The sequence below is a fragment of the Triturus cristatus genome, chromosome 7 (genome assembly GCF_964204655.1).
Source record: "Triturus cristatus chromosome 7, aTriCri1.1, whole genome shotgun sequence".
Lineage (NCBI taxonomy): Eukaryota > Metazoa > Chordata > Amphibia > Caudata > Salamandridae > Triturus > Triturus cristatus.
In genome coordinates, this window is record NC_140590.1 from 1,132,433,941 (window position 1) to 1,132,448,372 (window position 14,432).

At 52.8% G+C, this 14,432-nt stretch overlaps 1 protein-coding gene across 1 annotated transcript in view; it reads left to right on the plus strand.

The window, feature by feature from the left end:
* Positions 1–14,432, plus strand: part of FAF2 (Fas associated factor family member 2) — a 125,839-nt gene that overhangs the window by 29,192 nt on the left and 82,215 nt on the right. Inside the window, exons 2-4 of the mRNA XM_085618284.1 lie at positions 835–903; positions 1,136–1,270; positions 3,251–3,327. Coding sequence (XP_085474410.1) covers positions 835–903; positions 1,136–1,270; positions 3,251–3,327 — 281 coding nt within the window. The remainder of the gene's footprint in view (positions 1–834; positions 904–1,135; positions 1,271–3,250; positions 3,328–14,432) is intronic.

Consider the following 14,432-nt stretch of genomic DNA (forward strand, 5'->3'; position numbering starts at 1 on the left):
TCATTCATTGTCTGATATAGGTATATGTGATGCCTCAACTAACCGTTTTAGGGATTTGATAAATAAAGGGTCTGGACATTTACTGGTCTGTAATTAGTGATTTGCATATGATGTGATATGACTGATAAGGCTGTACCAGTAGAATAAGACTCTGCCACGTTACTTTTGCAATTACGTACGTGAAGCCACATTTTAAATTGAGCATCAGCAGCTGTTTCCTTTTTTTGTACTTGATTATAGTATTCTTTGGTGCAGTTATGAAGCATTCCATACTGACTGACAGTAAGACTGTGGTTATCTTTGAGTTGTAGCTCACAATTTTCAAAGATTATCTGCTTGGAGACCTGAGTGATTCCAAAGCTTATGTTACACACATATTTTGTGCATTGTGTTAGATCGTCTGAACACTGTGCTGTGTTATCTGAACCACTGTTCTGATAAAAAAAAACTTCGTCTCAGCCATGTGTTCTGCACACGTTAGGTTGCCAATTACCCCAACCGATTTAGTTCAGCATTCTGAGGCTGTGCAGGAGCTTGATGGACTAAGTGACTTCTGTAAAACTGAGGGCAGTGTATAAACCTTCTCAATGTGACATTATTTTACATGGCTAGATATCTATAGACCCATAGAGCATGGCAGAATCTGCTGTATGTAATATCTTCCTGGCGTATGACATATTTGCCCCAAACATACCTGCGTTTCAAACCGAAAAGGTCGATCTGGAAATGGATGTTATTTTCATCGCATGGTAATGTCCATCAGATAACATTTTAATCAGAAGTTGTGTGCTTGTATTTCATTGCTTTTATCTCATTTGTTTCTTTTGTCTCCAGGATTTGACGGGCATTGAGTCTATGCAACAGTGTCGTCAGACTCTAGAACAGCATAACTGGAATATTGAGGTATTTTTCCATGCTTACTTTAGCACAGATTGAACTTACACTGTTGTAGGTCAGTCTAGTTTTTGTCAGGTTCTGAAAGTTTACATAAGGTTCAGTTGGGATTTAACAATGTCCATTTTATCCTAGCTTCCTTGTTGTGAACCATTTTTTCCTGATGTTCTGCTTGTTTTGATGTTCTCTTCCTGTCTCGCTCATCTGCATTTTTGTTCAACTTTTGTGCCTACTTCTCCAGGCTGCTGTCCAGGACAGGCTTAACGAACAAGAGGGTGTTCCTGCCGTGTTCAGTCCACCTCCAGCCCGGCCACTTATGGTGAATACAGCAGACCATAGAGTTTACAGCTATGTTGTTTCCAGGCCGCAGCCAAGGGTAAGTAGTTCACAGTACTATCCTTTTCTAGTTGATAAGCATTTCAGACTGCCAGGCTGACCTTTTGGTACAGGAAATGGAGACTGTCAAACTAATAAAAACGGCGCCAATCTAAATTTTTAGGAACCACAACTTTGACGCATGGAACTTATTTTAATAAGAGTATACCTAACATCACAAATCAAACTATAAATACAATGTACTCACTTAAAATATTTAGCCGTTTTTACTGTGAGACTGTAACTCGCTGACTACAGGCAATTTCTCTCAGCATCCCTTTGCCCCTTTCACCTGCTCTCTTACACCTTATGCCCTCTTGGCTGCTCTCTTCACTCAATCGTCTGTCGGCCCCTCTTGCACATTGCTGCCTTAGTTGCAGCACTACACTGCAACAGCCAACACCCACATTTTCTGTTTTCTTCTTTCGCCCAGGATCCCGCTTTCGTCCTTTTCTCCTGTTTCCCATTAGTTGGCCGGTGATTGGATGAAAGGAGTAGAGTTTTTCCTTGATGGAAGCTGTTGAACACGATAAAAGCGATCTGCTGCATGTCTAAAGGAAGTTTAAGGTGTCTCCTGGAAGGTTTAATAGGGTGAAACCAACAGTTTTAAAGACTCTTTGAACGGATTGGAGGGGTATTTGCAAAGAAGTGGGCAATTGCAGTAGAGTAGGTTGCTTAAGACTTCATCGGGCAGTCGTTTTAGGCATGTAGAGCAGATGGAAGTGGACAGAAGTAGCCATCAAATAATCATCAAAAGAAAAAGGACTAAAGTGTGCAGCTATGTCCATGCATGGTATCTCTGCAGCCTGGGGGATGGTATGACTTCATCTGTCAGCAGTGTGTAAAGCTTAAGCAGAAATGTTAGAAAGCCATATTGTGCACTGTTTTCTAAAGAGAAGATAGTCTGGCTATGAAGAGAGGCCAACAAGCTATTCCACATTTTGGCTGAAAAAAGGTATAAATATGCCCCACTTTGTGAAGGAGGTGCATCTTTAGCAAATGTGCACAAGTAGAACATGTGGAAGGGGAGTATTTTGCCTAACAAAACTATTACGCATAATCATGCGCTCCATTCATTGAACATCACTGTGTGACCTCGTGAAAGTTTTAAAAGTGCTTCTCTGATCCATATTGTACAATTGTAGACCAATAAGGTGTTCACAGGCAGAGTCCAGATAAGAAATGCCAAGATTCTGCCTGGGCGATGCATTCTGGATAGTTTGCAGCTAAGCTATTGGATATGTGGGCAGGTTGAGTTGGATGGGATGACACCACTGCCTGGATTACAAATATGCTTCAGTAAGAAGGGTCCAGAGACTGAAATTTCCTCAAGGTCTTAAGACACAGGAAATTCTAAGAAGTGTGCTTACTGATCAGAGGTTCAAAGTCAAATTGCCATCCAGTATGGTCCCAAAATTGTAGGGCTAAGAGGAGTTAAGCCATGGACTGTGGACCCTTACAGCCCCCCTCCCCAAACTCGGTGTAAGGAGTTTCTTCCCTGTTAAACCCAAGGGGTTTCAGGGTACTTCCATACAGCATTGGCCATGAGCCATTTGTGGATGCCATCACAGGTGGGGGAAATGTCTGCCAAGTGGACGAAAAATTGGCCAGCATAGTGAAAGAACATCAGCCTTAAATAGTGAATCTGTGAATCCAGCGGGTGAGAGTGGTGCTAAACAAGGATCCCTGCTGCTCACTGCAGGGGAGCAGTTTGAATGCAGATTAGTACAAGGAGTTCAAGTCAGCCCAAGAGTGGCATTGGATAAAAGTGTTGCCAGGCAATGGTTCAGCCTCTCACCCAGCATCGGGTGTATGAAGCAGATGAAGGCTGTCAAAGGCAGAATAAAGGTCTTGTCTGGTAACAGCTGCATTTCTTCAAGTGACAGCTCTAAGTATTGATGGTCCATATTGTGTTGTTCATGATTCGATAACTGCCGGTTGGTTCTTGCACTAACCAAGTGCCTTCTGCTTCTTGTTTCAGGGACTCTTAGGATGGGGTTACTACTTAATCCTTCTTCCATTCCGATTCACTTATTATACGCTACTTGATATTTTTAGGTGAGTAGATTTTTTTTTTTTTCCTTTTTCTTGGGTACATAAGCCTTGTTGATGTAATTTTTATATCCACAAACGTACACCCCATCCTCTGCTCACTTATTACTAAATAAATACAATAATAACATACATAATATGTGAAATATACAAGATCTCGTTATTTGACTGTACTGTATAATCTAGTGTAGTCGCATGCAATCTCCTTAGATGCCATATTTGAGGTCATGAACAGTGCATTGAAACTGTCAAAACTATGGATTTCAAAGCTAGTGATGACAAGTGAATTTTCAAATAAAAATGTAACCATAATTTCACTTTAACTGTTTTTTTGTGTGAATTTCGCAGGTTTTTTGTAAAGTGATAAGTCTTACAGGCAAATGTAGCAATTTTCTTTTCTTTGTATGCTTAATCCAGTTTCTGTGTTGATGTAATGTGCTGCGCATAGCCTTCTGCTGCACATTGCAGAGGTTGGATACAGTTTCTGGCCTGTGGCCAGTCCCAGCACTCATCCAAAAGACCCTCCATTTCCTGTGCGCCCAACTTCTACAACAAATCTTCTTAGTTGCAGCCACCCAGGACCTGCATTTGACAATAACAAATAAAACCTTTCTTATTCCTATTACAATTTTTGGTCTTGCCTGCATAGGACCTCCTGTGTGTCATACTAGAGACTTGCAGTGAGTTTAGAGCCCACCCATTGCTTACCTTGGTTGGCTTTGATCTCACTCTAATTTGCTTGTTTTTCAGTGGCTTTATACCCGGTTTACTATCTTTTTGGAGTAGATGACTTCCATCCTTCCACTTCTCCCTTTCAGGGTGCTATTTTTCTTTTCTTTCAGTGCTCAATGACAGTGGAGGTGTGTTGGAAGGCGGACCTCGGGGAGTCGGAGAGACCACCCAGAGGGGCCCCCACACTGTACGAAGTAGCCGAGCGCTGCAGAGAAGCCTCCTGGGAGATCCTTCTCCTATTATGTACTAGCACAGTAACACCACCACACAGGACTCAAGGAGGTTGTCTCAAGACGAGCAATTCTTTATCAGCACTTTACGGGATCAATATTTACACGAAAAGGGATCAAGGGATCCACAAAAGTCTCAGTGTCTCTTTAGAAGGGAAGGGGTAGTGGGACAGTCTTTGGCAGGAGCTTGGTACGAGGGTACCTGGGGCCCAGTTCTTATCCTCAAGCTGGAGGGCCTCCGGAACTCGGAGGGGTCGAGCCGCGACGGCGTCAGCAGGGCTCTGGCGTTCAGTTCGTGGAGAGCCGCGACCAGGTCAGCGGGGCTCTCAAGATGGTTTCTGCTCAGCTCGAGCCGCGACGTCGTCAGCAGGGCTCCGAGGGAGGTTTCAGCGAGGTTGGGCCGCGACAGCGTCAGCAGGGCCCCGATGTTCCGGGGGGCTTCAAGGTTTCAGCAAGAAGGAGCCGCGACGCAGTCTGCAGGGCTCGTGGTGGTTTCAAGCAAGAGTTCTTCTCCGTAGGGTCGGTCGCGATTCAATCAGCAGGGCTCTCGACTCCGGGATACAACTGCCGGTCTGTTGCGGGGTCGCCCCAGATATAGGCCTGGAGCCCTTTGAAGTCCGGACCCTTGCGCCCGGAGGGGCGGAGAGGCCGGGTTGGGAGCGGCCAGACGCCCAGCAGGAGAGGCGCCGGGCCCAGGAGAGATGGAGGCCGATCGCACCTCGGTGTGTGGGGACGGTTGGGGGTCCCATCGATACCGCCCTCCGCCAGGGCGATGAGGCGTTCACGTGATACCCCCTGGCCAGTTCTTGGTGCCTCAATGTCTGGGCCTCGCTGGGGCCGAGGCTGGGTTGAGCGGAGTCAGGTGGACTGGTGTGCAGGGTCACGTGGCAGGCAACAAAATGGTGGAGTCCCGAGGTGTATGCGACCTCGTGCGGCTCGAACGGGTGGCCTGTGGAGGCCAGGGCGGGGAACGGGCCCAACCCCAGGGAAGTCAGGACCACGCCACGAGGCCGGGTCCAACAGGCGTGTCCCCCCCCCCCCCCCCCCTCCCCCCCCCCAGCCGAAGGCAGGGAGAGTCACCCATCTTCTTGGGGATTCTCCTCGTCAAGGCGGAAGAAGCGGGACAGGCCGTCAGCGTTGGCGTGGTCATTGCCAGGTCGGTGCTCAACCGAAAAGTCCATCCCTTGCAGGGCAATGGACCATCGCAGCAGCTTGGGATTCTCGCCTCTCATTTGCATTAACCACCGCAAAGGCCGGTGGTCGGTCTGGACCCGAAAGTGGGTACCGAAGAGATAGGGCCGGAGCTTCTTAAGGGCCCAAACTACCGCCGAAGGCCTCGCGCTCGATGGTGCTCCATCGTTGCTCCCGGGGCAGCAGCCGTCGGCTTATGAAGGCCATTGGGCGGTCGAGTCCCTTCTCATCAACCTGAGACAGGACGGCCCGATCCCATATTCGGAGGCGTCTGTCTGTACGATAAACTCTTTACTGTAGTCAGGGGCCTGGAGCACAGGGGCAGTGCACATCGCGGCCTTGAGTCTCGAAAGCTGATTGGCAGCGGGGAGTCCAGTGCACCTTCTTGGGCTGCTTCTTCGAGGTGAGCTCCGTGAGAGGCCCCACAATGCTCCCATAGTCCCGGATGAACCGCCGGTAGTATCCGGTGAGGCCAAGGAAGGCCCGCACAGCGGTCTGGGTAGTGGGAGGTTCCCATGCCTGGATGGCATCGACTTTTGGCTGGAGGGGGGCCACCTGACCGCTTCCCACCTGATGGCCCAGGTAGGTCACCGATCCTTGGCCGACCTGGCATTTGCTGGCCTTAATCGTGAGCCCAGCCCTTTGGAGGGCGGCCAGGACGGCCTTGAGGTGAACTAGGTGCTCAGCCCAGTGGTTGCTGTACACGGCGATGTCATCCAAATAGGCCGCGCTGAAGGCCTCGAGCCCGGCCAGGACCTTGTTTACGAGTCTCTGAAAAGTGGCCGGGGCATTCTTCATGCCGAAGGGCATCACCCGAAAGTGGTAATGCCCATCAGGGGTAGAAAAGGCGGATCTTTCTCGGGCGCCGGGGGTAAGCTGAATCTGCCAGTACCCGGCGGTGAGGTCCAGCGTGCTCAGGTAGCGGGCGGACCCCAAGCGATCGATGAGTTCGTCGGCCCGGGGTATAGGATGGGCGTCCGTCTTGGTCACAGCATTCAGGGCCCGGTAGTCTACACAAAATCGCAGCTCCGGGGGATGGCCGGGGGCTGCGGCCTTTGGTACCAGGACGACAGGGCTGGCCCACGGGCTGTCAGAGGGCTCGATGACCCCGAGGGCCAACATCTTCGCTACTTCGGCCTGGATGCATGCCCGTACTCGGTCGGGTACCCTGTAGGCTCGGTGTTGCATGGGGGGGCTGTCCCCTGTGTCGACGTCGTGGACGCACCCGTGGGTCACCCCCGGGGTGAGGGAGAAGAGGGCTGCGTAGTCCTGCAGCAGTTGTTGACAGTCGATGCGCTGTTCCGGGGTCAGGGAGGAGGCGAGCTGGACACCTTTGATGGATCCGTCGTGGACGTCGTTCTGCAAGAGGTCGGGTAGGGGCTCGGAGTCGTCCTCTCCCCCCTCGTCGGTCGCCAGCAGCAGGCTCAGTTCGGTCCGGGCGAAGTAGGGTTTGAGGCTGTTAGCGTGTAGAACCCGGAGGGGGTTCCGGGGGGACTCTAGGTCAACTAGGTAGGTGACGGGGCTCTTCTTTTCCACCACCTTGAAGGGCCCAGTCCACTTGTCCTGGAGGGCGCAGGGCTCAACAGGGGCCATGACCCAGACTCGCTGGCCTGGCTCGAACTCGATGGTAGAGGTGTTCCGATCGTACCACCGCTTCATGTCCTCCTGGCTGGCCTCGAGATTGGCTTCGGCCATGGCTCGGAACTTGCGGGTCTGGTTTCGTAGGGTCAGGAGGTATCTGTAGACGGCAGGAGGGGCGCCTTGGAGCTTAGTCTCCCAGCCCTCCTTGACCAGGCTGAGCGGTCCGCGGACCGGATGTCCGTACAATAGTTCAAACGGGCTGAACCCCAGGGACTTCTGCGGGACCTCCCGATAGGCGAACAGGAGGCATGGTAGTAGGACATCCCATCTCCGCCGGAGGGGCTCTTCCAAGCCCTGAAGCATCCCCTTCAGGGTTCTGTTAAAGCGCTCGACCAGCCCGTTCCCCTGAGGGTGATAGGGGGTTGTGAATTTGTACGTGACCCCGCACTGCTGCCACAGGGACCGCATGTACTTGGAGATGAAGTTTGTGCCCCTGTCGCTCACCACTTCGCGGGGGAATCCCACTCGGGAGAAGATCCCCATCAAGGCCCGGCCTACCACGGGGGCCGTTACAGTTCTTAGCGGGACCGCCTCCGGGTACCTGGTGGTGTGGTCCACGAGGACCAGGATGAAGCGGTGGCCCAGGGCGGTCCGGGGGTCCAGGGGCCCCACGATGTCGATCCCGACCCGTTCGAACGGGGTGCTGACGGCTGGAAAGGGCTGGAGGGGGGCCTTGACCCGACCCCCCCGTCTTCCCGCTGGCTTGGCAGGTCCGGCAGGACCGGCAGTGGTTGTCCATGTCTCTCCGCATCCGGGGCCAGTAGAAGTGGGTCACCAGACGGCTGTAAGTTTTGTCTTGCCCTAGGTGTCCGGCGAGGGGCACGTCATGTGCCAGGTTGAGAAGGAACTCCCGGAAGCGGAGGGGGACCACCAACACGCGGCTGGCCCCGAGTTCTGCCACTTTCTGTTCACTGTACAACAGGCCCTCGGCCCAGTAGACCCAGTGGGTGCCGGTCTGGTCCCCGTTGGCTTGTGCGGACGCTTGTTGTCGGACCCCTTCGAGAGAGGGACAGGACTGCTGTTGTTGCTGGAACTGCTCACGGGTGGGGCCCCCTTCGTGGCGCCATTGTGCAAGTTCTGGTAGGGCGCCGAGGGAAGCAATCTCTTCGGGGGAGGGTTCAGTAGGTCCAGTGTCGGTGTCCGCCTCCCCCTCGCTGCAGGCGGGGGGTGGTGCGAGCCCCTCGGGCTGGGCGGCACCGGGGGCCAGGGACGAGCGGGGAGCCTGGGCGGCCATGGACCGGGTGATGGCGCAGGCCCATTCGGATAGTCCCAGCATTTGGAGGTGCTCTCGTCGCTCCACTTGAGCCCAGGGGGAACTCTCCAGGTCGTTCCCCAGGAGGCAGTCTACTGGTGCATCGTCGCGGACAGTCACTTTTAGTAGGCCTGTCACCCCTCCCCACTCGAAGGGGACCAGGGCCATCTGGCACAGGCTTTCGCTGTTGTCGGCCGTCCGGACGGGGCACAGCACATTGGGTAGGATCTGTTCGGGGGTCACCAGGTGGCAGCGGACAGCGGTGACACTGGCGCCGGTGTCACGAAGGGCTTCGGCCCGTTGTCCATTGACGGTGACCTGCTGCCGGTACTTCTAGGTGTTGCTTGGGATGGGGGTGCGGGGCACCATTTCTCGGCTGCCCAGGCAGACCAGGGACATGGCCGCCGGCTCCCATTCGGTGGTTACTCGGTTGAGGGTCTCTTCTTCTTCTCCTTCCCCCAGGGCGGCGGCCGCCAGCTGTCGGGGCGGGGGCCCGCCGGCCCCGCTTCTTCGGTTCAGGGGGCAGACCGGATCGCTGGCATAGTGTCCGGTTTGTTGGCAGCCGTAGCATGTTACTGGGGGCCGTGGTCCGGATCTGGCTGGGGTCGCCCCTCTTCGGGCTATGCTCGGGGAGAGGGGTTGCTGCAGCGGCCCTCGAGGTGGGCTCCTGGGGTCCCGGCGGGGGGGTCCCGGTTCCTGTTCGGCCCTCCCCCTCCACCGCGTTGGCGGGGAGGTCCGGTGGGGTTCCTCTGGTACTCCCCCATCGAGTTCCGGGGGACTCGGGTGTTGACCCATCGATCAGCCTCGACGGCGAGTTTTCGTGGGTCGGTCATCTTGCTGTCGAGGAGGTGTTGCCTTAGCTCCACGAAGCAATTGTTGGAGAGATGTTCCCAAACAATGAGGTCGACCAGCTGCACGTAGGTGGTGACTTTGCTACCCTTGATCCATCCTTCTAGGGCCCGGCTGAAAAAGTCCACATATTCCACCCAGGTAGTACCCGGGATCTTTTTGCAGTCTCTGAACCGCTGGCGGTACATTTCCGCGGTTAGCCCGTAGCGGGTGAGCAGGGCCTCCTTCATGTGGTCGTAGGAGGTCATCACCTCCTCTGGTAGCTGAAGCAGTGTGTCTCGACCTTCACTCAGGAACCGACCCCACAGGCCGGCGTCCCAGTCCTTTCGGGGCACCCGATGGGAGGTCATGGCCACCTCGTATGCCTTGAATCATTGTTGGATGTCGTCATTCTTGTAGTACTCCCTGACGACATCTTTCGGGATATGTACCTTGGCCTCGGCAGGCGGTAGGGTGTCTCTATTACTGGGGGTGTCGGTCCCCCCCGTTCTTTGCCTTGATTTCGAGCTCTTTGAGACTTCGCTCGTGCTCAAGGGTCAGTCTTTTTTCCTCCAACTCTCGGTGCCGTCTCTTCTCTTCTATCTCCTCTTGTAGCCGTAGCTGCTCTAGGGCCAGTTTCTTTTCCGCCAGCTGGAGTTCGCCGTCCAGCCGCAGTCGTGCGAGCTCTAGTTCGTGGTTCCGGACCTTCTCCCGCTCTCGTATCTCCTCTTCGGAGAGGCCGGTTTCTAGGCTCTTTCCTCCTCCGGTTGCCGGAGTCGGTGCGGTTGATGTGGCCACCGTCAGGGGCAGGGGACCTTCTTCCTGGGAGTGGCCTGCCTCGGCCTCCAGCCAGGTCCTCAGGGCTTTCTGCATCTCCTCTTTGGTACCTAGGCCGGTGGTTGCAAGGCCTTTGTCCTTGCAGAACTGTTTCAATTCTTTGTGCGTGTATTCCTCCAACCGTTCGGGTTGGAACTCCGTGGTCGCGTTGTTTCCTTGGTTGCTCATGACTTCTGTTTGTCTGGATGGGTAGCTAGTGGGTTACTGGCTGGTACGTACTGCGTTCGGCTCGGATCCCGTCGCTGGCCACCAAATGTTGGAAGGCGGACCTCGGGGAGTCGGAGAGACCACCCAGAGGGGCCCCCACACTGTACGAAGTAGCCGAGCGCTGCAGAGAAGCCTCCTGGGAGATCCTTCTCCTATTATGTACTAGCACAGTAACACCACCACACAAGACTCAAGGAGGTGGTCTCAAGACGAGCAATTCTTTATCAGCACTTTACGGGATCAATATTTACACGAAAAGGGATCAAGGGATCCACAAAAGTCTCAGTGTCTCTTTAGAAGGGAAGGGGTAGCGGGACAGTCTTTGGCAGGAGCTTGGTACGAGGGTACCTGGGGCCCAGTTCTTATCCTCAAGCTGGAGGGCCTCCGGAACTCGGAGGGGTCGAGCCGCGAGGGCGTCAGCAGGGCTCTGGCGTTCAGTTCGTGGAGAGCCGCGACCAGGTCAGCGGGGCTCTCAAGATGGTTTCTGCTCAGCTCGAGCCGCGACGTCGTCAGCAGGGCTCCGAGGGAGGTTTCAGCGAGGTTGGGCCGCGACAGCGTCAGCAGGGCCCCGATGTTCCAGGGGGCTTCAAGGTTTCAGCAAGAAGGAGCCGCGACGCAGTCTGCAGGGCTCGTGGTGGTTTCAAGCAAGAGTTCTTCTCCGTAGGGTCGGCCGCGATTCAATCAGCAGGGCTCTCGACTCCGGGATACAACTGCCGGTCTGTTGCGGGGTCGCCCCAGATATAGGCCTGGAGCCCTTTGAAGTCCGGACCCTTGCGCCCGGAGGGGCGGAGAGGCCGGGTTGGGAGCGGCCAGACGCCCAGCAGGAGAGGCGCCGGGCCCAGGAGAGATGGAGGCCGATCGCACCTCGGTGTGTGGGGACGGTTGGGGGTCCCATCGATACCGCCCTCCGCCAGGGCGATGAGGTGTTCACGTGATACCCCCTGGCCAGTTCTTGGTGCCTCAATGCCTGGGCCTCGCTGGGGCCGAGGCCGGGTTGAGCGGAGTCAGGTGGACTGGTGTGCAGGGTCACGTGGCAGGCAACAAAATGGTGGAGTCCCGAGGTGTATGCGACCTCGTGCGGCTCGAACGGGTGGCCCGTGGAGGCCAGGGCGGGGAACGGGCCCAACCCCAGGGAAGTCAGGACCACGCCACGAGGCCGGGTCCAACAAGGTGTTTTCTTGTTCTCTCCATCGTATGTTCACTCTGTGCGCTCTGTATTGCTCCCTCCTCCCCCACTTAGGTTATTCCTTGTGTGTTCCTTATCACATTTGACATTCACCCCTATTCTTCACCGCACCTTTTTGAAATATTCATTTAATTACACCCCTTCCGTTCCCCATTTCTTCCTCCCCCTCTTCTGCTGCTCCGCCACCACCCATGGCGTGCAAAACTAAAGTATTGTATGTTCATATTTTTTAGAGGGCCCAGCAGCTGCCATTTACTGCTGCACCACATTTTCTTTCAGTAAAGCAATTTCCTTCTCTGAAACTTCCCCTTTTCCAAATTTTGTTTGTCTAATTTACAGTCTCAAGTTGCGTTAGCCACCTTGCAATGGCACGTGTATGTGAGGAGACACCTAAGGAATGACTCGTTAAGAGCATCATGAAGTTTGAGCTCTCATGTAAAAGTGGTAACACTGTGCCACTTTTTTTTCTTTTGTATTGTGTGTTCCTGGGGTGTTAGCAAATTAATAGACAGGATATCTGATTTGACCCTATGAAATCCACTCTGCACATTTTTTGTAGTGTAATGGATTAACAACAAGACAACTAAAGTTATAGTTTCATGCCAATTTGGATAGAATTCTTTTCTGCAGTTTTTGCTGTAACATAGAAATTACTAAGGGAGCAAACATTTTAATTTCTTTTGTTTTTTTGAGCACTCGCTTTTACATTCTGGAAAGAATCTGCACAAAACCTGAAATGCTGAAACTTAAATGTGTGCTAGATATTACACAGAGTTGTCAAATAGTGTCAAAGTTATTAGCAAACTGAAAACAATGTATTTTTTGTATTCAGCGTTGCTATCACTTATCTGTAGTATATTACATTCTAATGCCATTTTAGGTGCACATGCTGAACAGATCCTGAATGACTTAAGGAGAATGTAGGGTTAAGGGTAAGTTAGGCCAAATCAATCTTATTCCTGATAAAGAACAGAAGGATAATGGATTTCATGATGAGAATCACAGGCAGCCTTAGGTGGTTTACATATCTGGGAATGTTGACTGAAGCTCAAGGCTGTGCAGGTAATATACATTCGATGTTGGATGTATTGAAGATAGATATTATGTATTGGGGACTTTGGTGAAAATGACGACTCTTTCCAACTTACTATACATTATACAGAATTTAAAATGCCTATCACTTCTGACATGTAATGCAGTTTCTGAGGAACTTTATCTGAAATAATAGGATTACTATAGTAGCCATGGCTAAATGGTTTAAATCAACCTTTGTTCGGAGGATTGGGTATGGCTGACGTTTTGTCTTACTATTGTGCATCTAAGTCGGTGGTTATTAATCATTTGCGAAATAGCTGAGACAAAAACCTAGCTTACCACTGTGTTATGGGTGGTAAGTAGACCTATGTGACTTCAGTTCCTCTATGGTGGGCGCCCACTGCTAGGCATGCCCTCAGCTAGTAAGTTATTAGTAGAATCACGAAAAACAAGACAGATAAAAGAAATCTCGCTCAGTGATGGTGCATATCATCCTCAAGTATCAACATTGTTTTACTTTGTGGGTAGGGCTCTCTTGGGCTCTCCACAGTGAGTGTTGGTTGTTGCATATATTTACTTGAAACCCTTTGCCAAACTGCCGGTGGAGTCTTGGGTTCGCAATTATATTGTTACCTACAGCTTAAGCATATTTTGTTTTCCTACCTGACAGCCACAGACCCAGTGGCAGGCTATAAGGCCCTAGATGCTAAGTCGGCAATGTCTGGCCTTCTGGCAATGCTCTCTGACAAGTTTACTTAATACTGGTCCTGCACATCTGGCACATTCCCCTCACTTGAGGACGTCCCAGGAGTCTTGCTAAAAGGAAGGCAGGCTGTGGCAGGGTTGAAGTAACGGGTCGGAAGCCAGGTCTGCATGGATAAGGTTTTATTTTCCTAAAGACGCGTTTATGCCGACTTGTGAGTGTTTTGGCGGCAAATGTGGCGGGATCCGTCGTGCTTGGTACCCCTCGGCTTCTTTCTACAACTTCGGCTCCACCTCCCAGGGTCCGGTATGTTGTCTCGGTAGTCCGTCCGTGTCGATGGGGCATGAAAGAGACGAAGAAAAAGGGTATTGGGACGCTGTCCCGTGAAACGATCAAAAGTAAGGGACTGGGGAGTGAAGGAGGCACCAGGCGATCTTGTGCACGTTTTAAACAAAACGAAAGGGGAAAGTGTGACTAGTGCTCGGTGGTGAGGGGAAACAAGTCGTGATGTTTAAGGGGGGGGGGGTTTAGGTCTCCTGTTTAAGTAATCGGGCCGTCCCTCCTCCCAACCCACCCTGAGAACTTTTCTCGTACATGGGAAAGCCACGCTCCTCCTGGAGAGTGGCTCGGCGACACGTGGGGACGTTGGCCTCCTGGCTCAGCCTGGGCTCTTGATGGTCTCGTCCCTCGGTCTGTTCCGCTCTCTTCGTTTCCTCCTCTGCTTACCACGAACGCTCCTTCTCTCGGGTCCTCTTCCTCCGCTCCGGTGTCGATGCACACCCACTTCCTGCAATCTCCAGTCCTGATAGTCGAGAACGCGCTGACGTCGGGTGGGGGACGGAGTCTCGTCACCTTGGAAGCCCCAGTTAAAGGAGCCGACTCCGTCTTCTTCCTCCGTCAGTGTCAATAAAGTTGTGTTTTGTATCTTCCAGTCGTTCTGCTGGGAGGAGATAAGAGGGGGAGATCGAGGCACTGCAGACCACCAGTCCATATCGGGCTAAAGTCTCTTGCTCAGCGAGCCCCCCCCCCTGGATTCTCCCGATCGGGGACAAGAAACACTCTGGACAGGTAATCCGCATTCCCATTTTCTTTTCCCTTCCGATGGCGTACCTCAAAGGCAAAAGGCTGCAATGACGAAAACAAGCCGAGCACCCTGGGGTTCTGGGCCTTATTCCGACACATCCACTGCAAGGGGACTTGATCTGTGTACAGAATGAAAGGTTGTCCTTCTAGGTAATAGCGTAACTTATCAATAGCCCACTTAATTGC